The sequence below is a fragment of the Mesoplodon bidens genome (genome assembly GCF_964165515.1).
Source record: "Mesoplodon bidens genome assembly, chromosome: 8".
Lineage (NCBI taxonomy): Eukaryota > Metazoa > Chordata > Mammalia > Artiodactyla > Ziphiidae > Mesoplodon > Mesoplodon bidens.
In genome coordinates, this window is record NC_138165.1 from 32,876,969 (window position 1) to 32,903,257 (window position 26,289).

The 26,289-nt window shown below is 36.5% G+C and overlaps 1 protein-coding gene across 1 annotated transcript in view; it reads right to left on the bottom strand.

Moving 5' to 3' along the window:
- CSRNP3 (cysteine and serine rich nuclear protein 3) overlaps nucleotides 1-26,289 on the bottom strand; it is a gene marked incomplete at both ends in the record, with an annotated part of 183,271 nt that overhangs the window by 49,181 nt on the left and 107,801 nt on the right. The window contains one exon of the mRNA XM_081242216.1: nucleotides 20,320-20,490. Within this exon, the coding sequence (XP_081098342.1) occupies nucleotides 20,320-20,490 (171 nt within the window). The remainder of the gene's footprint in view (nucleotides 1-20,319; nucleotides 20,491-26,289) is intronic.

The following is a 26,289-nucleotide window of genomic DNA, read 5'->3' on the forward strand; positions in this document are numbered from 1 at the left end:
AATCCCCTGCGAGAACATTTATAGAACACCTGAGTAGAAATATCAAATGAGAAGTCAAAATAAGAAGAGGCAAGGAGTAAATGAGGCTAAGGCAATAGGGGAAACAAGATAAATCCTGTGTGGGTGTGTGTGTGCATGTGTGCACACTTTCAAGCATGCATAAAGGCAAAATGTGTTGAGACTATTTAAAATAGATTAATTTTTTCAATGGTACAAACTATTAAGAACAAGAAAAGATAATTTGATGAGAACATATGTTAAATTCTCTTTAATAAAGAAATGTTATTATTTTCAACTAAATAAAAACAAAACAGCTCAAATATCTCCTCATCTGTAAGACCTTCTTGGTCCATTCCCCTTTCAACAGAAATATTCTGCTCTGTGCTGCTTCACACACTCTTCCTTACTTATACTGACTCACTTTATTTTCTACTGAAAACTGCTTGCATCTTCTTTTCCCATCACTAAAACTGGGAGTTCCTTGAGGGCCAAACCATGTTTTATTTCCTAGTGTCTTCCATTCTTAGCATACCGAATAAAAGAATACTTGAGGACAATTTTGCCTGCTGGGAGGAAAGTGAGATGAAAAGCCAGAAAAGAGCTGGCATCAATGGTATTTCAAAAAAAAGATTGAAGAAGGCAAGCAGAACACAAATAAAAATATTTTGGTAGGACGCCTGCAGTAAAAGCTGCCAAGAACAGCTGTGGTTGGAAAAGACACAGCATAACACCCAGGACTACAATGATCCACAATTGCTTACCAAGGACTGGTATTTGTTTAGTTTGGCTTCTGATTTCCAGCTTAAGATGTGTCATAATGGGACCATACCATTATGTTCTTTCAAACATTGGGGAAATAAAGTAAGAAAACTGAGGTTACTATATAGTGGTCATTGCTCTCCTAAAAGTGTAAGTTCGAAGAAAAGCAGACTAGAAAGAGGTCAGCTAAAGAACTGATCATTACATATATTATACTATATATATAATATATATATAATTATATATAATACAATTATAATTATATAATATATATCATTATATATGAATCATTTTATATATATATATATGTATATATATATATCACATACACATATGAAAGAGAAGATAAAATTAAGGGATGGTAAACAAAGCTTGAGGCCACTTAAGCAATAGGTAACATTGACATTTTGTTGTAGAAAAGGAATTATAATGTAATATCCTTCAGGTAAACTCCTTCTATGAAAATATGTGAGCATTCACTGAATGAAAAAGCACCTTACAAATACCAAATGTAAGATATCAGCCACCACATTTATGGGATACCAATACTACCCACTGTGAGCATACATCAGAATATAATGGAAAATGAGTCATAATTTATCAAGAGTGTGCTTGCAGTATTTTGCAAATTCTATAGCAATATTTAAATAAAAGTCTTTTCTGCTTTATTAACCTTCTAAACAATTCTTAAAATAAACATTTATGTAGTATTGATTTGAACAGAATAGTCTATTTGGAAGCGACAGAGGCAACTATGCAATACTAAGTGCTGAACGGTCTACCTTATCAACCCCATTGGACATACCCTCATTTCTGAATAAATCATATTTGAGGATCTAGAATAATGGTTTTTCAGTGTTTTCAACACTGAGGATCCCTTTTAATATCAATATTACCATTCCCCACCTTATCTTTTAATTGGGAAATACACACCAAAAAAGCCACTTTGTACTTGTAATCAGTTTAAGTGAATACATTTTATTTAACTGCAGCAGCATAGATTTCAAAAAAAAAAAAAACAAAGAAAAGAAAATTAAAAATATTTATTAACTTTACAAGATTCCATTCTTTTTTTGAACAGTAGATGACCAGATACCTTAGATAATTTTTAGAAGGTTATAAGCTCTGGCTGGATCAAATTGATCAAAAAGAAAAACTAAAAATTTAAAGTGCTTATATGCTTTATCCAATAACATTTATAGAAAATGATGTATCAAGTAATTATTAACTAAATACAAAGCTGCTTTAATTCTACTTTTTAAAAATTTTGCAATTAAATATTTTTTGCTTAGGTGATATATAAAATCTCTAAAAATAAGAGAAGAGAAAAGGTTGCATTTCCTGTGGGTGCCCACTTCAGATATATGCCCTTCATCTGAGAATTTTTCTTTGATTTCCAAGCCTTGCTCTTACTAAGCATCTACTCCTCCAACCAGAGTAGTAAGTTTAGTTTTATTAATAATCAAATGAATGACTTCACTAGTAAGTTTGAAAGAATTCTTTAAATTCTTTTTCCTTGGAACTTCTAAGTCCTTCTGACTTAGGTGGTTGTATAAGCAATTCAGTACCTTCATCAGATTGAGCGAGTAGGGAAACAGCACAGGTCAAAATTACCTACACCAGCATATTTGCCAGTGAATAAACTCTAGGATACAAGGCAAGCATTTCTGAGCCTCCAACTCTCCTCCTTTTGATAATGCTTTACATTGTGTGTACAGAACTTTATAACTGATTTTTTAAAAAAAGTTATTGGGGTATAGTTGCTTCACAGTGTTGTGCTACTTTCTACTGTACAGCAAAGTGAATCAGCCATATGTATACATATATCCTCTCCCTTCTGGATTCCATCTAGGTCACCACAGAGCATTGAGTAGAGTTCCCCATGCTATACAGCAGGCTCTCGCTGGTTACCTATTCCATACATAGCAGTGTATACATGTCAATCTCAATCTCCCAATTCATCTCACGCCCCCTCCCCCACTTGGTGTCCATATGTTTGTTCTCTACATCTGTGTCTCTGTTTCTGCTTTGCAAGAAAGCAGGAATAGAGACAGGTTCATCTGTACCATTTTTCTAGATTTCACATATATGCATTAATATATGATATTTGTTTTTCTCTTTCTGACTTACTTCACTCTGTATGAGAGTCTCGAGGTCCATCCGTGTCTCTACAAATGACCCAATTTCATTCCTTTTAATGGCTGAGTAATATTCCACTGTGTATATGTACCACATCTTCTTTATCCATTCCTCTGTTGATGGACATTTAGGTTGCTTCCATATCCTGGCTTTTGTAAATAATGCTGCAGTGAACACTGGGGTGCATGAGTCTTTTTGAATTATGGTTTTCTCAGGGTATATGCCCAGTAGTGGGATTGCTGGGTCATATTGTAGTTCTATTTTTAGTTTTTTAAGGAACCTCCATACTGTTCTCCATAGTGGCTGTATCAATTTACATTCCCACCAACAGTGCAAGAGGGTTCCCTTTTTTCCACACCTTCTCCAGCATTTACTGTGTGTAGATTTTTTGATGACGCCCCTTCTGACTGGTGTAAGGTGATACCTCATAGTAGTGTTGATTTGCATTTCTCTAGTAATTAGTGGTGTTGAGCATTTTTTCATGTGCCTCTTGGCCATCTGTATGTCTTCCTTGGAGAAATGTCTATTTAGGTATTCTGTCCATTTTTTGATTGGGTTGTGTGTTTATTTGATATTGAGCTGCATGATCTGTTTGTATATTTTGGAGATTAATCCCTTGTCACTTGCTTTGTTTGCAAATATTTTCTCCCATTCTGAGGGTTGTCTTTTTGTCTTGTCTATGGTTTCTTTTGCTGTGCAAAAGATTTTAAGTTTAATTAGGTCCCATTTGTTTATTTTTCTTTTTATTTTCATTACTCTGGGAGGTGGGTCAAAAAAGATCTTGCTGTGATTTATGTCAAAGTGTGTTCTTCCTATGATTTCCTCTAAGAGTTTTATACTGTCTGGTCTTAAATTTAGGTCTTTAATCCATTTTGAGTTTATTTTCGTGTATGGAGTTAGGGAGTGTTCTAATTTCATTCTTTTACATGTAGCTGTTCAGTTTTCCCAGTACCACTTATTGAAGAGGCTGTCTTTTCTCCATTGTATATTCTTGCCTCCTTTGTCATAGATTAGGTGACCATGGGTGTGTGGGTTTAACTCTGGGCTTTTATCCTATTCCATTGATCCATATTTCTGTTTTTGTGCCAGTACCATACTGTCTTGACTACTGCAGCTTTGTAGTATAGTCTGAAGTCAGGGAGCCTGATTCCTCCAGCTCTATTTTTCTGTCTCAAGATTACTTTGGCTATTCAGGGTCTTTTGTGTTTCCATACAAATTAAAACATTTTTCTTCGTCTAATTCTGTGAAAAATGCCATTGGTAATTTGATAGGGATTGCACTGAATCTGTAGATTACTTTGGGTAGTATAGTCATTTTCACAATATTGATTCTTCCAATCCAAGAACATGGTATATCTCTCCATCTGTTGTGTCATCTTTGATTTCTTTCATCAGTATCTTATAGTTTTCTCAGTACAGGTCTTTTGCCTCCTTAGGTAGGTTTATTCCTAGGTATTTTATTCTTTTTGTTGCAATGGTAAATGGGATTGTTTCCTTAATTTTTCTTTATGATCTTTCGTTGTTAGTGTATAGGAATGCAAGACATTTCTGTGCATTAATTTAGTATCCTGAAACTTTACCAAATTCATTGATTAACTCTAGTAGTTTTCTGGTGGCATCTTTAGGATTTTCTATGTATAGTATCATGTCATCTGCAAACAGTGACAGTTTTACTTCTTTTCCAATTTGGATCCCTTTTATTTCTTTTTCTTCTCTGACTGCCATGGCCAGGACTTCCAAACTATGTTGAATAATAGTGGCGAGAGTGGACATCCTTGTCTTGTTCCTGATCTTAGAGGAAATGCGTTCAGTTTTTCACCATTGAGAATGATGTTTGCTGTGGGTTTGTTGTATATGGCCTTTATTATGTTGAGGTAGGTTCCCTCTATGCCCACTTTCTGGAGAGTTTTTATCATAAATGGGTGTTGAATTTTGTCAAAAGCTTTTTCTGCATCTATTGAGATGATCATATGGTTTTTAAAAGATATGTTCTCTCAGTGTTTTTGACACTTTCTTGATTTTGCCAACAGCTATGAGGTACACTAAGGGGGAAAAATCACATGTGGCCCCAACAAACTAACTCACCAAGAAGCACTGTTTGCTCCCTAGGCTCACTCTTAATGTAATGAAATATTTTGTGGTAGCAAAAAGGGTCAGTTGTAATCTTCAGATTGTGTGAATCTGACTTGAAAGGAGTTTAGGTAAGTAGAAAAAAAAATACCTCGTAATTTTTCACTTCACAACTCAGTAAGTGGAAAATTAGGACACAGAAGAGGGGATTTTCCTACAATCCCTCATCTACTCTGCATTCTTTTAGGAATAATTTTAGGTAAAATTATAAATTAGAAGAGCTTTGGCTCTAGTTCTCTTTTTGTTGCTCTTTTGCTTGATTTCATTGGAGCTCTTCTTTAATTCAGATATGTAGAACACGACTGGGGCCCCATAAACCTTCTATTAGTAACCAAGTCACTCACTATGCTGGCTGTGATTGACAGCTTTATGGCTTTAAAGCCCTGATATTAACCATCCCCAAAGAAAGAATGTGAAGTGTGGGTCTAAATGAAAAGGAATGTGTTCCTAACATATTACAGCACTTTAGAACAGCCTCCCAAACTCATGCCACATAAATAACAACATTCATAAAGATAATCCACCATAATCCTACTGTATACTCTTTTTCCACCTCTAATACATTACCAAATCATTCTTTAAGCCCAACTCAAAATTTGGGTCTCCTAATAAACCTCTTATAATTAACCTCAGAGCATTTCCCATCCCTGTGAAGGCTATTATTTCTAGCACTCCATAATCCTTCCACATATATAATTTTCTCTGCATGGGCTGTAGACAGGGCAAAGAGGTGAATGGATAGCAAACATGTCCTGATGCTGGCTTCACAATTATATGAAATGGTATAATCTGTGTAAATGTCAATTTGTTTAGTTCTTGGTTCATACTGTCTTTCTGCTGCTATTGCCCCTAAATAACAAATGTGCCTAACTTTGTGAATTTCAGAGTCCAATTAAATGAAAGAACTGTTTGGGTGTTGTTAGTAAATATTCGCTAACACTGATGACAATGAGAGCTATGTTAATAAGATAACACACTTCAATTTCCAAGAGGGGAAAAAAGACACTCTTAGTTTTTCGAGCATCTGCTTAAAGATAGCATAGCAAATGACCTGTCACCACTGTGCTGAAAACTCACAGATGGAACATTTTTATTGGTATATCATATGTGACTATGATCTGTGTACAAAGATCATTGAGCACCACACACTTTGAACTGTGTTTTTCTGTTGCTGTGGAACATATTCTTTTATTTGTCCTCTAGCTCATTTCTGTAGAATTGGAGAATAGACAGTGTAGCTATATGATCAGAATTGGGGGTAGCCTGCGTCAGTGGAGGAGAAGGAAGCTGATGCAGTTGTCAGTCTGGAATTGTGCCTGATATTCACACTCAAATTCTAACTGAGCTGACCACAAATCCGACAAAAGCTTACAACATAAAAAGACCTGAAATGGTTGAGAAACATAAGAGAAAAGCCGGATTATTTTTTTTAGTATTTAAATATCTATAAATGACCGCCCAAATTATTTTTTCATTTTAGTGTAATGAGTGGCTTTCCCCTCTACTTCTTACAGTTTTAAGAATTTTTAATGAGTCAATATTTATGAAAATTAACAAAATACCATTTTCTCAGTTAAGAAACACTAAAATTTTATACTCAGGGCATTCAAAAGGATAAAGGAAAAGTGCAAAAAAAATTTTAAATGCACAAAAAACTGCTGGGTTTAACAATAATCATAGAGCTAACCAAGTAGTTAACAACTGGCTCTCCACATAAATACATTTATTTATATAAAGAATGCATAGCCCATGATTTACAAATAATAAAATATAAATATTATTTATTATACTTCTATTTAATCAATTGATTCTCACAGAGTCAATTATTAATTGACTTTTGCCTAATTTTTGTATCTATCACCAACTTCTGGTTGCAATTGATAGATGAGTATACTTAGATATGAATACTGATTGATATTTTCATTTAAGTAAATGGGTAAAAGGAAAATGAAATATCAAAAACATATTGAAACTTCACTCATTCATCAATGACATGAATGACTTCTCTCCTAAGTAGAATAATAATTTTTGATGACTAGAAGAATATTTATTCAGGTTTTTGTGCTATTCACCATGTAAAAGGTACAGAAATGATATAATTTTAATTTGCATTTTTCACATTTTTTCCATCGTTTTTCCATTGCACAATCTACAAAACAATAAATGGATAGCCCTGATGTGTGGTATTTGCCAATTTCTGTGGAGTAAATAACCCCACCATGGCTGGCAAGTAAATATAATTTTATTTCAATATAATATTTATGGGAATAACTCAAAGTACACAATAAACATACAAGTAAAAGCAAAACAGCTCTTATGATAACCATCAAAACAGTGTAAAACAGTATTGTTAGAATTTCACTGTTCTGATGATTATGGTGACATTTTTAAGATTATTTAAAAATCAAAATGGAGTAACTATGATTCAGGCATCCAAAATGGAGCCGGGTTACCATTGTAGATGTGGTTTCAGACACATTCCTGCATCACTGAGAACTTGAATATTCTCTAAACTGTATCAAACTGAAGGACACCACGAGCCATTTTCAAAACAATATCTGCTAGCAGCTGCTAGCTGCAACCTTGTAGTTTCAAAATCCCACCTCCAAAGGACCTTGCAACTATGTAATCATTTCAGACCCCAAACCAATCCTTGCTTAACAGGCACCCTTAGTTCTTGCCAGCTCCAATCCTAATTATTGACAAACAACTTATGGAACCTTGTAGTTTTTTTGCCTTGTAAGCCTGCCCCATTTTGTAGTCCTAGCAAACACAATTCAAGTGCTTATTAAGTCTGTTGTCTCCCAGGCTGCAGTCTTAACAAACCCCAAATAAATTCCTCTTTATTTCAATCAGGTCTCCATTTCTGAAATTTTGCTTAACAGTTACAAGCAATATTTCCACCCATATGTCCTCAAAACTTTGGACAAATGAATGCAGGTTATATAGTACTCTGACATACACTCCTTTACACATGCATAGTTCTATTATTCAAGAATTCTAAGGTAATTGATTTTGCTACTCTATACAAAACACAATTTTGAAAATTGGAGAACTAAATGATTACCAAGAATAACCACAAAAATAATATTTAAAAAATCTTTGCATGTGGCAAATTTGTATTTAATATTTTGGCAAGCATCTTGTCATTTTTTAAGTATTACATAGACAATATAAAGGTAGTCTTTATTAAAAGCAAGGGCATATATGATAAATTATAAATGTTTTTACATTTTAGGCAATACTAATAAAAGCTGTACAATGAAGACTTCCTTGAATTAATGATTTTATTTTATACTTAGAAAATTAAATCACACCCACATAGATTTCTGCAACGGTTAAATTCAAGCCTAGGTTAAGAAGCAAATCAGAGAAGAAAAAGATTTCATTGAGCAGGTCCTTTGAGACTTCCATAGAAAGGGAAAGGTGCATGGTTAAGAATGCAGGCACCGGAAGGAAGCTGGCCAGGGTTTGAATGTGGTTCTGCCACTTATTAAAAATAGGACCCTGAAAAAAGTCACTAACCTTCTCTGAGTTCCAGTTCCTTCATGTGAAAAATTAGGATTAAAAGTAATAGGTGGGGATTCCCTGGTGGCACAGTGGTTGAGAGTCCACCTGCCGATGCAGGGGACACGGGTTCATGCCCCGGTCCAGGAAGATCCCACATGCCGCGGAACGGCTAGGCCCGTGAGCCATGGCCGCTGAGCCTGCGCGTCCGGAGCCTGTGCTCCACAACAGGAGAGGCCACAACAGTGAGAGGCCCGCGTACCGCGAAAAAAAAAAGTAATAGGCATTAACTGTATTAATGCATGTAAAGTATAGCAGTAAACATCATTTTTTAAAATCTCACATTTCTTTTACCATTTGAAAGGAAACCCACCCTTCTTGCGAGGTTGCGATGGATTCTGCCTCTTAACTGGAAACTTTAAGAGATGCTAACTGGAACAGTAGCAATTGGTTTTTTAATACATATTTTTATTTATTACTTGATTGCTGTCTGTGCTGCAGGCCTGAGCCAAGCACACGCCTCCACCCTATGATGCTTTTCCTGCTTACTACCCTTTTCCTTTCCTATTCCCATATTCTGAGTATATAAGTATACATTTTCAGTGCAATCGACTGCATTATCTTCTTTCTCCCTCCCTTCCTCTCCCCTCCTTCCTTCCCTCTCTGACTTTTAAGCCTCAAGTTACTATCCATTTCTTCTAGTAAATTGTCCTTGATAAATGTTATAGAAAAAGTTCCAGAAATACCTGTGCCAACACTTATTTCTCTGTCCTGGTATTTACACAAAAGTCACACTCTCTTGATGTTCTTATGGTATCTAGAATTCAGGAGAATAAGTCCAAAAGACATCAAACACCTGCTGTGACTATTTCCCATAAACCCTACCCTAGAGTGCACTCATAAAAGCTCTCACATTTCCGTTAAGATGGGCTACAAGAGAGCTCTGCAAATGGCTGATGCTAATGAGCTCATAGATATTTTTAAAGCCTGATGTGGTCAATCAAACGGGAGGCAGCTGACAAGACACCCTCTTCTCTGCAGCTCTGAAGCGCTTCCTGTGGGGAAGTGGGCCTGGCTGGGAGGTGCCACAATGCCCAGCCTTATACCCTCAGTCATAACAATGTCAGCAACTCTTCTTCCCTGTTCCTTTTACTCTAAAAAGAAAATGTCATTCAGAAAAAGACTAAGTGCTTCAGCTTCAGAAAAACCTAAGAGGACAAAATTCTGACTATCTGCCCTGCAATTTAAACACAAAGGAAAGAGTTAGCCAGCCAATATAGCTTATTTACTTTGAACCCAACCCATGTAATATTTACTGAGTGTCTCTCACTTGAAATGCAATCCATGTGCTATTTTATTAATTAGCAGTAGATTATACTATATTTCCTAAACAGTTAGGAGATGTTTTCAGAAGTCTGAGAAGTGATGCTCGAATGAGAAAGACTGTTAATGCTATTTTCAACAATAATTATGGGAAACAATATGATATAATAACACAGAAGTACAGGTTCCAGAGTCACACTGACATAAAGACTAAAAGCTGGCCCCACTACATATTAGCTTTGAGATTCTGGGCAGCTACTTAAAATCAGCATCAGATGCTTCATAAGTTATGCTAATTAAGATAACATACATAAAATGTAAGTGCAGTCCCTCACACTGAATGTTTAATGAAGTTTCAATAAATGGCAGTTATTACTGCTATGACTATTATTCTGAACCCTTATGACTTTTAGGACTAATGCCAACAAGAGTGGAGAGTATACTTTGGAAATTCTTACTTCCATAGCTGTTGTGTTGAATCTCATGATATCCTCTGAATAATGTTCCAATGCCTAGGCCAGGAGTAGCAAACAGGTAGTTGGTGAACTGAATACAGCCTCAAGAAGAATTTCATTGGATTAGACAGGTTTATTGTTATTATTGTTACCATTAAGTCTAACTCCTTTTAGGGAGGTATACTCTAGATCCGCCATACCTTCATGTCATACACCTGGATGCTTTCTCACAGTTCTATGACTTGCCTGGTTCTGAAGATATTTAGATTTGCATCTCTAATCTAGATCTTTTCCAGACTTCTCTCCCAGCCTACCAAAACCACAGCTATCATATGTCTCCTTTCCTCTGGAGAGCTATTCTCTGCATAGGTAGTTTTCCAAAATAACTGTTAATAAAATTTGTGTTGTCCCTCACTGGAACCATTATTACCATCATAGCTAACACTTCTCAGGCACTTACTAAATATCAAGTACAATGTAAAGCATTTTGCCTATATCTCCCATTTAAGCCACCATTAAACTTATAATGTAGGTACTATTTTTTAATTGGTATTTATAGATGAGGAAACTAAACATCAGAGATATTACATTACTTGCCCCTGAGTAAACAATCTTTGATGAGAATATAAGCAATTTGAGTATAGACATTACATTTTTAACTACTAGATAGACTACATAGGCCACCTATATGTGGATTTTAATAGACATTCCAAAGGAATCATCCCAAAGCAATTACATTAATGGTGGGAATTCCAATCATGTGGTAGAATATATTTTAGGACAGAAAAGCCTCTTAAAATATACTGCCTAAATGCCTGTACATTCTGTTGACAAGTAGTGTTGACCCTACCAATATTAAAACACAATTAGCACATAAATGAGACAAATGTAAATATTTAGTTTTATAAATAACATTCCATGGCTTCAAATGACTATGCATTTTAAACATATTCCAGATAAATCATTCCTTCCAATGCATCATTCTTTTGCAGCTTTCTTTAGAAATTTTTAGTTAGAATATTCCTTTGTGGTAATGAGATGTTCCGGACTGTTTACTTATACATCTCAGATAAAGACAGCTTTGAAGATAATTTTTAAAATCGTAAGTACATGAATATTCTATTTATTCTCCAACATTTCACTGTCAACAGAACAACATACACAACTCCTTCTTCCAGCCATCATCACTTAATTTTACTCAGGCCTTATGAAACTGTCTTTTTTACAGTTCTAATGTACTATTCTTTGAGTGCATTATCTGTTTAATCAAGACAGCCCAAAATGTCATCAATTAAAATAACTCACATGATTGTCTTCTTTTTGGGAGGTGGAATCTACAAACTAAAAGCACCAGATGGAATATTCTATTGGACTTGTATATAGGTACACTAATAGTACACAAGCATAAACACTGAAAACACAAAGATGTCCTCAAATACAATACTATAAATAACTCAAGCGAAAAAGACTATCAGAGGCATATTATATTTGGAGGGAAAAAGGATTACCTGAATCTTATGCAACTTAAAGTACCTTAAAATCAATCTATTTTCACATTTTTCAAATGAAAAAACATGATATAATCACAGTCAGAGCTACTTGTAACAGAACTAAAACTAGATTGAGGATCTTCTGGCTCCTTGGTTGTGGTTTTTTCAGTTACAACAAATTGAAGGAATTTGCAGTAGAGTCTCATTCTCACAAATTCCCCTGATGCACTAGGGAAAGCAAAATCATAGCAAACCTAAATATTTTTCTTTTACAATAGCTCCCACACACAAGCAGCTACTTCACTGATAATCAAATAAAGAAACAACGTTCTATATTAACACCATAGAAGAGGCAAAAATGTTATGTGGGATTTACTGTATATACAGTATAACAGTGTATAGTGTTAATATTTTGCATACTTATTTTAGATTGCTCCTTTTAAAATATAAGTGAAAGTGAGAAAGTACAGCTAAAGCAGCCACCACCCCTTCTTATATCCTTTCTCTCTAGGGGAACCAGTCCTCACATTGTTGTGTATCAGCCCTTCCTATGTTTTTACTTCCAGAAAATAGAGTGTTGTCTGTGTGTTTTAATTATGTAAGTACTGTCTTATTTACAACTTGTGTATTTCACTCAACAGTATATATATATATATATATATATATATATATATGTAGATATATATATATGTATATATATATATATACATATATATATACACACACACGTATGTTGTATACATATATATAAACCTGACTCTTCAGTTCAATCTGTTATCCAATATTTATTAAGTGCCTACTAGATACTAGGCATACAAAGACTGAGTTCCTGCCTTTGATGAGCTTACACATTCCTTTAAAACTCATTTTGACGGCCCTGCTTAAAGGTAGAACGTAAGGACATGCAGATAAGGACAAATAGGAAGGTAGTATTCACAGTGAAGGCAAGGTGATCTGTTGAATATGAGGTAGGAGGTGGAGGGACTTCATGAATCTGATGAACACTCTGCTCTTTGAGATAGAAGAGAAAATGACCGTGGGCACCTTAGGAGGATGTTTTGTGGCAGTAACAGGCAGCTGAGTTTGAAAACATACAGTTTCGTCATTTTCTCCAAAACTTCCTTAAAGTGTTCGGATGTTTTGAATAAAAAGGAAATATGGATTGAAGGATATGGGAGGAAAATGGTTGAATCCAAGTCTCCAAAAAAAAAAAAAAAGCTGAAATAATGGAGCGAATGTAAAGGGTGGAGTGGAAAGATATGTAAAGACAAGACGTGGGTGTTATGTTGGGGGAAAACAGGATGAGGTAAAAAAAAGTGGGTAGGGGGAGAAAGGAAGTGGAAGGAAAACAGGTTATGGTCTGAGTTTGGAACACTGAAATTTGATATTTCGGTGATAGAGCTGTACTAGTTTATAGAACTATCCCGGGTGAAGCTGTGGACGTAAGCAGCTATATGGAGTGGAGGTAAAGGACGTGAATGGAATGGAAGACTCCAGAATAGAGGTGGTCAAGGAAACATGAGGCTAATGGTTCAATGAGCCATCACATGGCTACTGACATCATGGTTTGGTGGGCAATACTGGGATGGAAAGAAGTTAGAAAACCATTGCCAAAGGTTTTGAATGTTGGTGAAATACCGGGAGATTCAGGCAAAGAGGATGAGTATCATGAGAGATGTGGTAAAGTGTTCATGGAGAAAGAAATATTTGATATGAGCCTTGTAGCAGGTACAGAACTTTATAGTTAGAGATTGAGAGGCAGAGTAGAAGACATTTCAACCTGAAGGATGGTCTAAGTAAGGTCAGAGGAGGCAGCAATGGTTGACTATTTCTGATTTATCATACTGGATCTCTCAGATCCCTCAGATGAAATGATCTGAAAACAATTCTACTGTATCAGCCAACGGCTTTTATAGTACATTCAAGTGAGTATTTTCCAAATGGACCACTAACTTGTATCTATTTCCTCCACTCGTTAATTGTGCCAACTACTTAAACTCCCATATTTCCACTAAACTAAACTTAATACTTAATGACTCAACTAGTCCATGTCTGGTGTTCAGATAGGGAAATGACCTAGTATAATAGATCTGCAACTGGTTCCAGGTCTGATCTCACAAGGCCAGGCTATTTGGTTCTTTTCCAACATAAGGAGCTGCAGAGAGTCAGAGTCTGGAAATGTCTTAATTTAATAGCTTATCAGAGATGCCTTGACCTACGCTGCTTATCTTTTCCCAATTGGTGTCTGCTCTAACTTAAGATGCTATTTTGATCCTTGTTCTTAGAACCATATTATTACACGGTAGTAAGGAGCTTTTGAGGGTCATGTGGTCCTAAGTCCTGCTCAAAGACTTCCCTAAAATTTCTATGTTCAGTTTCTGCCTTAACACTCCTCCATTGTTTGAAAAATCATTGATCTAGGGATAGATTGCTATGTTTGTCTTTGCTATAGTAAGTTCTCAAATTAATACCACAATGCTGAGTAGACATGATCTGTCACTGTATCTCTGAGTTGTATTTATTACTTGTAGTCTATCATTTTGACATGTCTGAAAGCACCTACCACAGAGACTGTAACATAAGACACTATATTTGTCAAAACTGAATCTGGATTTTCAATGCATTTTAACTGCTTGGTAAAGAGAATAGATATGTTTTGGTCATACTTCCACTACAAAGTTTCATGTCAAGATCTGATTTCTTTTGATTTTTTATCTCTAATCCCACTATGAAATGTGCAGTCATTGCAAGGGAAATGACATTGGAGGAAGACTGTGACTTGGATGCACATGGCAGCGTATTTATGCCCTGTGTATTCAGAGAGAAAAGAGAGGGAAGTAAGAAAGAAAGGAAGGAAGGAGGGAGGAAAACAGATTAAAATCTCAGCCACTGGATAAATTAATAATATATCTCTGAAAGTTAATTTCTACTTTTATAAAGTGGGTACAATAATGGCTCCTAATCACACAACAACTTTAGGATATCAAATGAACCCAAGAATGTAAAAGTGTAAATTAGAAACTCTTATCCCTATATAAGACATCCACTACCTGTTTTCATGTGCAATTTAGAATACCTATCATTTTGCCTTTTGATATTTCCACTTCCTAAATACTATATATTTATCTGTAGAAACACTCTGTTTCAGGAAAAATGTGTTCCTTTCATCATACAGCTTCTCATTACTCGTGTGAAATGCCAGGAACCTTGAGAGGGCAGAAGAAAAAAATCATTCCAGCTTCTCTGTACCTCTCCTTTTGACAGCACTCAAGTACAGGCTGATTGGCTATAGAGCCACAGGGATTTGATGAAACAAAGCGTTCCACAGCAATACAGAATCCAGCTACTTCTATCTCAAGGGCAGTATAAGATATGACCTTGGTTCAATGCTGGTAAGTATGCTAGTTGCCTAGCAAAACTCAAAAGTCCAAGGTAAAAGCCATATGCCTTTACTGATTTACATTTCGAAGCTTTTAATATCATAATGTGATGTGCTGCAAGTTGAATAGCTTATAGAAAGCTTAGAATAGATGGAATTTTCTACTACCATAGCTGCTGACTTGTACCACACAGTTTTATCAATTCCTATATTTGCAATGATAACAAAATGTTATGTTATACAATATGTTAATGCTTATAAAGCATTGAGTGCATCTGACATTTTAAACTTGAAAGATGAGCTCATGATGAGTGAGATTTAAATAACTGTATCTTAAAAAGATCTCAGGGCTTCCCTGGTGGTGCAGTGGTTGAGAGCCCGCCTGCCGATGCAGGGGATACGGGTTCGTGCCCCAGTCCACGAAGATCCCACATGCTGCAGAGCGGCTGGGCCCATGAGCCATGGCCACTGAGCCTGTGCGTCTGGAGCCTGTGCTCCACAATGGGAGAGGCCACAACAGTGAGAGGCCCGTGTACCAAAAAAAAAAAAAAAAAGAGAGATCTCAGTGTGAAGCTAAATTTTGTTTCCTAATACTATACAAATTTGATAGTCATCAAAAATCCTTTTTTCCTCTAAGGTAACTACTTTTTTTTTCTTGAAAGTAGAAAAATATATTAAAGAAATAAGATTCATCAATAACAATATTTCTAAAAATGTATGTTCATAGATTCATATGCAGATAAGATCACTGAAAAAATAAATAAAACATTTTATAAAAATTTGTGCATCAATTTGGGGCTAGCAAATAATCTGAAATACATTTCTAGAAACAAGAAATCTTTTAAACTATTTCTTTTACATTGGTTAACATGTTCAGATCTTTTATACAGCAAATATTTGAGGGAGAATTTTTGATTTTTGATTTTTTGGTTTTTTTTCTCTCACTTTTTCTTTTTCTCCTTCTCCATAATGTGAATATGGTGAACTAAACAGACTATTAAATCAAAAAGGCACTTTTTATTAAATCAATCATTTAATTATCTTTAAAAATCATGAAAAATCTCTGCCAGATTTCATTTACTACAAAGTTAAATCAGCAATTTCATAAACTAACCATTGCCAACTACCACTGATAATAAATGATGAGTTGAAAATTTCAGTAAATTCTTGGGCATCACAAAATATGTCTATTTTCTTCAACAGGAAAAATAACATCTGTTGGACATAACTCGTAAAAACCCTTTACTAGTTAGCTGAAGTACTGCATGATTTAGCTGACCATGCCATTTGCTTACATAAACACAATCAGAGCTACAGTTATCATTTTAGTTTAAATTTAAAATTTCTTTGTTGTGGGATGTATAAATATTAACTGAAATAAAACTTAATAAACATGGGGCTTCCCTGGTGGCACAGTGGTTGAGAGTCCGCCTGCCGATGCAGGAGACATGGGTTTGTGCCCCCGTCCAGGAAGATCCCACATGCCGCGGAGCGGCTGGGCCCGTGAGCCATGGCCGCTGTGCCTGCACGTCCGGAGGTTTTTAAAGCACCTTATCATTCTTTGCCATTATGATACAGAGACTTTCCCTGACAGTGTAGGTAAAATTTTGTGTTCTGCTTTTCTTAACATTATCTCCTGTCTTCATACCTATCATGCAAATTAATTAATTGTATAAGCTACCATAACTTAATGCATCATTTCCCCACTCTTAGACATGTTACCTTCCTCTTCCCTGCCCCAGTTCCCATTTTTTGTTATTGCCCTCAACAACCAACATTTTCAGTTATGCATTTTCCCCCATGTTTTTGATGTTTCCCCCTTCAGATAAATTCTCTGAAGTACAGACTTATAGATATGAATATCATTATGGCTCTTATATTTCCAAAGTGCTAAACAGACATTTTTATAAATTTCCTTGCCATCAACAGCAATATGGATGTATGTAAAATTTGTATTGCGACCTTCACCAGCACTTAGGTATTAGTATTTTCTGTTGAAGGGAGGAACACTAATTTCAAGGAGATGAAATTTCCATGATTTCATACTAATGAAATCTCATTAGTATTATTTTAATCTGTGTTGTCATTACTACTGGTGTTAAATGCTTCAAAATATTTGCTAATCATATTTCCTATCATGTAGATTATGTTTGGGGGTATGTATCTTAATTTATATAAAAATTTATGTGTTTTTTTATCTGCTATTCAGACAGTAATCCTTTACCATATTAACTGCAAATATTTTTTTTTCCAATATAGATTATTTTACTTTTACTTTGGGTTTTTTGGGGGGATCAGGTATGTTTAATATTTTTATATAAATATGTTCAGTATTTTGTAATGTAACTTTTTTATGTTACTTCAACACTCAGATAACAATCCTACCAAATATGAAACTTTCCCCGTGATTTGATTTTTAAAAATATTTGTCTACTTAATCCATCTGAAATGTGTTTTGGCAATGTTGTGAGATGTGTATCTAAATTTTTCTTTTTCAAACTCTAATACCAAAACCATTTATTAAATACTCCTCTTTCCCATTGTTTTTTTTTTTTTTTTTTTTTTTTTTTTTTTTTTTTTTGCGGTACGTGGGCCTCTCACTGTCGTGGCCTCTCCCGTTGCGGAGCGCAGGATCCGGACGCACAGGCTCCGGACGCACAGGCTCCGGACGCTCAGGCTCAGCGGCCATGGCTCATGGGCCCAGCCGCTCCGCGGCATGTGGGATCTTTCCGGTCCAGGGCACGAACCCGCGTCCCCTGCATCGGCAGGCGGACTCTCAACCACTGCGCCACCAGGGAAGCCCTCCCATTGTTTTATAATGCCCTATTCATATACATATATGTGTATATATACATATATATATATATATAATTCTTATCTATACTACGTTGAGATTTTCTCTGTTTTCCTAGATCTAACATGGTACCGAAAATGTCAAACTATATAATTTTCTACTATTATTTGATATCTGGAGTGGCTTTTCAACATTTATGGCTTCTTTTAAAAAATATCCCTTTATTCTCATTAGCTTATTTTTCCAAGTGGATTTTTTTTTTTATTTATTTATTTATTTTTGGCTGTGTTGGGTCTTCGTTTCTGTGCGAGGGCTTTCTCTAGTTACGGTGAGCGGGGGCCACTCTTCATTGCAGTGCGCGGGCCTCTCACTATCGCGGCCTCTCTTGTTGTGGAGCACAAGCTCCAGACACGCAGGCTCAGTAGTTGTGGCTCATGGGCCTAGTTGCTCCGCGGCATGTGGGATCTTCCCAGACCAGGGCTCGAACCCGTGTCCCCTGCATTGGCAGGCAGATTCTCAACCAGTGCGCCACTAGGGAAGCCCCCAAGTGGATTTTTATTATTCCATCACCTTCTAAGAAAATCCAGTTGAGGGTTTTATTGAGATTATCCTTTTATATTCATAAATTAATGTGGAAAGCTTTAACAGATTTACCTTTATAAATGTTTACCAGAAACATAACCTGTCTCTTCATTAATTCCAGTATTCTTTTCTAACTCACAATAAATCACATTTTAAAGATATGTCCAATATTACATAACTAAAGGGCAGAATGAGATAATGGAAAAGGTGAAGGCTAGAGGGTGGAACACATAAATATACGGACATATATATATGTGTGTGTGTGTGTGTGTGTGTGTGTGTGTGTGTGTGTGTATGTATGTCTAGGCTTTAATCCTGTGTGATCTTGGGCAAGATGGTTAGCCTCTTTGATCCTCAGTCATTTCCTCTGTAAATTGAAGGTAATGGTACTTCCAGGATTGCTCTAAAGAGTAGTAATAATGTATATAAAACTACTGAATCACAGCATGTACCCAGTAAATGTTAGCTATGAGAATAATTTTTAATATAACATGTGCTTAGTACTTGACATTTTATAAAGTTCCTTCATATGCATTATCTCACTTGCTCTTTGATCTTCACAGAACCCTGTCAGATGATGATATTATTGTTATTATCACTGTTAATATTAAGGCCAAATAGGTAAACATGTATCTTCTTTTGAATCAAAACACAAGCTCATTTCACATCATAATGATATATGTAAATGTATTTGAAGATCACCTACATCACACAATAACCTTGTCCCTGAATATTTGATGATTTTTTTCTGTTATAATAAGTGTAGTTGCCCTTTCATCATATTTTCTATTAATTTTGCTTACTTAAAGGAATGCTGTTGATTTTGTATGTTTGTTTCATGTCCAATAGTGTTACTGAGTTCCTTATTACCTCTTAAAAATATGGTTAATTCTCTTGGTTTTCTGCGTTGTCACATTTCCAAAATAAATTTTATGTTATGGAATCCCATATTAATAAAATCAGCTACTTAACTGAAAAATAAAAAAACTAAGACTAGTTATCTATCATGATATCATGATATATTAAAATCTTCCTGTTGTAAATATAAATTCAAGATTATTTAGCTATTAAGAGTCAGTTTCCTTTAGCTTGTAGATTGTATTTCCTTACAAAATCTTCCTGTCAGTCCTTCAAACCTCACCTTGTCTGACAGGAAGGAGTGATGTTACAGTGTGGCAGAAAAAGGAAAAAGAGAAAGCATACACCTTTTTTTCTTTGTGGGCTTTAAATATTATTCTTAAGGATAAGAGAATAAAGGGATGAGTGGAAAAGAGGTATAAACTGCACTCACACACTTGGGAGAGTTTTGCTGCTTTTTCATTTCTTAACGCATGGTTGGCTATGCTCTTTCCCACTGAACCTAGACCTTCCACTGCCAAATACATCCTCCCCACTTTTTTATTCTCCTAGGATATCATTTCAGCTATGGGAGGATACATTTTTTTGTGCCTGGACTTGTCCTTCCCCATCTACTGTTAGAGTAGGGTGCTTCCTCTGAAAAGTAATAATAATAAAATGTCGTTTTTTCCATTGAATCAGTTGGTTAACACTATCAAATAATCCACTCCCAAAAGCATTCTAAATAAAGGAACCCACTGATGCCTCAGAAATATCTCATTTTTACTTAATCATGTTTTGTTTTTAGCTCAATTGTAAAAACAAAAACAAACTAGTAAGAAAAGTTAAAAAATGACCAAGATGATACAATTATTTTCACTGTAGAAGGAGACAATCAGTTTCAGGTATAGTTTCCGTACTCACGGGGAAAATGATTAGAAGTGGATGGATTGACACTGTCCCCACTGTCAGCACTTTCACTGCTGGAAACTTCATCATCTGATTCCCGCACAGAGGAGCAGGGGGAGGAGCCGTCAACTTCTTCAAACTTCCTCTTTAAAATTCCACTCATCGCTGCAGCGCTGTCACATGTACCTGTAGCAGGAACGGGAGCAACGAAGCATTGAAATATCTGACCGCTGGATGTGCAGCCAAGGTCTCCGGAGTCATTTTTATGTGGCTTTTTATACATGAGCTGAGCTTTCCCTTGAAAGGATCACTAAGCAGTTTTTTAAAAAACATTTTCAAATTAACAAAAATTAAATTAAATATGAGCATTTGCTTACCAAAATGTATCCGCTTTTTTAGACATAGTTCATTATAATGCAATACCTTTATTCCTTTTTGTTGGCAAATGGAGAAAATCCACCTAAGTCCATAAAATTCTGTATTGAAAATAAACACCAGTGTTCCCCAAAGTCCTAAATGATTGCTGGAAGGAACACATGTAAATGCGCAAAAACTTCATACTCAAGTTTTAAAATGTAAGAAACCTAATTAGTTGAGCGTTATAGGAAATCAGGTCTAAATTTTAGGTAGTTTCCATTGAAATATTACAATAAGGTGAAGTATGTCCCTATGACACCTGGTTGCTGAAGCTGTTGCTACTGTTTCGGAAACCTCCTAAGGCTAGTTAGTTGGGACGTAGCACTAGCTGGGTGGGAAGAGTGAGGTGTGGGGAGTGGGTACGGTTTCTCCTAAATCCTTTCTCTAGGATGAATGGGTTTTCCCCTCCCCTTGAGCTGCCCTTTCTCCACCTTCCCCATTTACCTTGACATATACATAGTCAGCTGAAGGGCATAAACTTTCCTTGCAGTGTAAGAATATTTTCAGGAATAACTTATATATAAATTAGCTTAGATATATGTGATGGTCTTACTTTGTTAAATTAATTTAACTTAGCTGAAAGTATTGCTAAATTGATTCCATGCATTCTATCTTCCATCTCATTATGTCAGCTGATTTTAACTCTCTTTTGAGTTCTTAGTTACATTATCTAGGCACTGCCCTCAGAAATCTCTGTAATAACCCCTTCTCTATGCAGATCACAGAGCAGGCAGCCTGACCAGATCCCCTTAGCTGGGCCAGATTTCCAAATTTTAATTCAGTAGTTTTCAAAGTCGGCTACTGGGATTAACAGCATAAGCATCACCTGGGAGGGAAATGCAAATTCTCAAGCCTCGTTCCAGATCTACTGAATCAGAAGCTCCCAGAGGGTAGGGCCTGGGACTGTGCTTTACGAAGCCCTCCAGGTGATTCTGATACATCCTCAAATTGGAGGGCCATTTGTCTAATTTCTCATCTGTTCTCCAGTAGCTCCTTCCTTGGACTTTTCCTTCCTTGGACTTTTCCTTCCTTGGGTGCGTCCACACACCAGCCCTAGAGAGTTATATAACCCAGCACTCAATTCCTAGTCGAAATCTTCTTCTTGGTCCATCACTGGTGTGAACTCTATAAGTACAGTATTAGATGTCTCTTAAGTATCATTAATTTCAACTTACTCTACTCATCTTTTCACGTGTTTAGTAACTGGTATGCATATGCTTACCTCCTTGGGTGGAGTAGGGGATACAAAAAGGAGTAGAATGTGTTACCTGCTCCCAAGGAGCAAGCATCCACTATGCTGGGCTGCATGGAATTGAGAATAACCTGCAAATTCATGCTCTACTGCCTTGTTTTACTAATTTATGTCTTTTTCACGACTTATATTAACAATAGAAATAACTGATAGCAATAAGAAGATACTACACAGTCTATTCTTTTGAGAATAAAATCTCTACTCTGACGGATTTTACCACTATTCAGATTAGCTTATTATTTTCTCCATCTTAAAGAGTGTGAAATGCATAAGATGTTCATGCATATCTGAGAGGGTGGAGAGAAAAACAGATATTTTAAGTAAAGTTCCTGAAAGAAAAGTAGGACAGGATATACATTTTAAAATTGTTCACTTCAAACAAGATGCAAAGTAATTCATGAGGGAAAGACACCAAGACACAAAATAATACAAAATGGAAATCCATGTTTAAAAAGTACATTTTTATAATAAGATATTGCAATGGGAACAGTTAAAAACCATGTCCTTAAGCTCCACATTCCCATCTGACCTTCCCCAGCTTCCTTAAGAAAGGCAGATTTCTCAAGGATACCCAACTGGACCAAAGGGAACTATATTCAAACATGGCAAAATGTGGTACATGGTACTCTTCTCTTCCTTTCTCACTTCCTCAAGCACGAGAGGGGAAATTTTTGGAGGGATGATAAGGGAATTCAAAAGTCTGTTTTCCCTTTGTTATTACATTTGTACTGGCAAGACTTGAAGCAATGGAGTTGAAGGTTGGCTGTAATTTCTGTCTACATCTTTGAGACTGAAAGAGCCTGAGCTATTCCCAGGTCAAAGGGACAAAGGAACTGACTGTTTAAGGTGGGATTAGTATCTGTGCTGGAAATTAAACATTCAAATGATTACAAGTGGGCATAACTTTAACTTATACCCATGAAACTGGTTAAGTGCTAAATTGCTTGTGCAGCAACCAAGCGTAACACCTGTCTAGTTTCACAGCCTTTAAAAAACATTGTGAGCATAACAAGATGTCATAACGAATTATGAGGGCCAAATGACCTATTGCTTACAAGTATATAAACCTTGATCAAGACCTAATAGTGGAATGGTAAAGGGAGCATGTGGTTTTCTCCTACAGCATGTATACTAGCTCACTAGGAAAGAAAAGAATACAAGAATTTAGGGAAAAGACCCTGTTAATAAAGGAGCTGTATATACTTGCTTTGCTTGTACCCTGTATTGGTTCCCTCAGAATTTGAGGACGACAATAGGTGGCTAGCTAGGTATAGATGCAAGTGAGCAGAATCAATGCTTGTCCTGTGGCTGCCATAGCTCCTTAAATAGTCATTTAATAATGTATTTTTGTTCCCAAAGACGAGGCATAATTAAACTTGGTAGGTATGAAGCCAGTGAAAAAGTGGTCAACATTTCAAGTTGGCAAACAGCATCAGAGCTCAAAGAACAGAAGATAAACCTGAACAGGCATTAATTTACTCTAAATATGATAAGCTGAGAATCTAAGTCTCCTTATCAGCCATTTAAACACAGCTACCATTTTCCAATTCAAGAAACACATGTTAGTCAAGGGTATCACCATTTCTCATTTGGACTAGGACAGCCACATCCTAATTATTCTCTCCCATCCACTACTGTTTGCTTTCAATGGGTTTTCCAGGTTGGAGGCACAATGATAAATTTAAATTGCAAATGTGATCATGTTCAGAAGCTTAAAACTCTTAAGTGGCTTTGGATTACCTTAGGGTAAAGTTCAAAATCCTCAAAATGGCTTATTAAGTCCTTAACAATATACTCTGGCTAACTCTGGCTAACTTCATCTTCTTTTTGAGCCATTGGCCTTTTTTTTTTTTTTCTTTTCTTTTTTTTTTTTTGCGGTACACGGGCCTCTCACTGCTGTGGCCTCTCCCGTTGCGGAGCACAGGCTCCGGACATGCGCAGGCTCAGCGGCCATGGCTCACGGGCCCAGCCGCTCTGCGGCATGTGGGATCTTCCCAGACCGGGGCACGAGCCCACGTCCCCTGCTTCGGCAGGCAGACTCTCAACCACTGTGCCACCAGGGAAGCCCCCCACTGGCCTTTTTGCCAATATTTCAGCGCTAATAATAATTCAGTTTCTCTAACCTGCTTTTTCTCTCTGGACTCTAAGCCTTTTGATGTACGCATGATTCTTTCCAATCTACTTTTTGATTTCTTTTCCCACAGCACTTACCGCCTCCTAAATCCATATTATTTATTTATGTATTTTTAGGTTTACTAATTATTTTTTATCCCCTGCTGGAAGATACCAGGGCAGGGATCTCTGTACTGATATTCCAAGGGTCTAGAACAACGCTTTATATCTAATAGAGTCTCAATAAATATTTGTTTGATGAATGAATGAAACCCTTCTATTTCCATACTTTAATTATTTTATCTGTATCTATTTTCTCTGATAGACTAAAAGCTCCATAAGCAGAATCACGTACATCTCATTCACCACTCTATCTCTCCTAACAAAATATCTGGCATATTTGATTAGATGAGAATTAAAATGAGATGAAATTGACCTCAAAACATCATATAATTTTTTTTTTTTTTTTGCTTGCAAGCAACCCAAAAGCCAATTCTAGCTAACTTAAGCACAAAGACATCTGTTGGAAAAATACTGAACTAGTTCATGCAATCTAAGAGCTGAAATGAAAAATTGAGGAACTGCAGGAATAAAGAGAGCTTCTGGGATTATGGTTGTAGAAATTCCATGATCTTTTTTTTAGAGCACCACAGTTACCAGGTTTAAGCCCAGCAACTTCTATGTCTCACAGTTCAAGTTTAATGTTCCAAAGCATGAGCAACCTCTTAGCCCATTTTGGGTCAGGTGTCAGCCCTGCGACCATTCGACCATGTGGCCAGTGGACAAGGAGGCAGCCAATTTGCTATCACCTCAGAGAACCTCACTCACAGGCTTCAATAAGTTCAATTGCATTTCAAAGCCAATATTCTTTCCTTGTCTAACACTGATTTATCTAATTTTTTCACTTATTAATACAGTCTATTGTTGGGGAAGCTAGTAAAGTAGTCTTGTTCAGGCTTCAGAGGCGGCACCAGGTCTCTCTCTGACTGGACAATGATGCTAAAGCTGACTGCATGCCAAACTGCTGAGTTACACCCAGGCCAGAATCAATAACAAACCCCCAGATAAGATAGAGAGTAAGTCATGGGACTTCTTTCACCTTGAGGGTCTGGCCAGCCCCTGGGGATCAAGAACATTCCAAAACTTATGAGTTAAGACCAAGGCATTTATGACAGCAACCAGAGCTGCAAACTTGCAAGTAGGCTGATTGTTAGCAGCCTGCGGCCTGGTGCTAAAAGCTGGGCTCCTTCGTCGAGTGGCAAACTGAAGTCTCACCCGAGGGGTGGACGCATGGCCCAGGACCTTCTCAACTGGGACTCCAGATTGCTGTTCAAGGGACTTCCCAGCGTTGCTTGGACCTGGATGTAGGTGCTTCCCCAATTCGGTGATGTATAAACCTCTGTCTTTACTATTCTTTCTTAGTTATACTATTTTCTTAATTAGTATACTGTAATTTGTTAATTCAATAAACTCTCTCTAAATTCTTGTTTAACTGAGTGTAGAGAGGTTATTTTGCGAGCGAATCCTACAAACCTTGAAACCGAAAGTAAGGCTTTCGGCAAAACATCCATGAATTCAACACTTGGCCAGCGTCTCAGTTTGGGATTCCTCTTTCCCTACACATAAGTGCCCTTTCTATTGCCAAATTCAATTAAGAACTACTTTATTTTAAAACTATAATAAACATCTTGTAATCTTGGATACTTGTTATTCTTAATTATCATATAATATTTATTTCATATTTGTGTTAGATATAAGAAGTCTCTGGACACATTTAAAGAAAGAGTAGTAGAAAAGTATAAATGTTTCCATTTCTCCTCAAAAAGATACTGATAGGGCTTCCCTGGTGGTGCAGTGGTTGAGAGTCCCCCTGCCGATGCAGGGGACACGGGTTCGTGCCCCGGTCCGGGAAGATCCCACATGCCGCGGAGCAGCTGGGCCCGTGAGCCATGGCCGCTGAGCCTGCGCGTCCGGAGCCTGTGCTCCGCAACGGGAGAGGCCACAACAGTGAGAGCCCTGCGTACAGCAAAAAAAACACACAAGAAAGATACTGATAAACTACACTAGATTTTCTATGGTTATAGGTAAATACAATTATTTTATTTAATATATTTCTGGAAAAAGTGTTGGAAACCAGAAGGCTGCAGGGTGAAGATAAGTAAGACACTGGATAAAAATGTACATTTTAATGCCTCTGGAAGAAC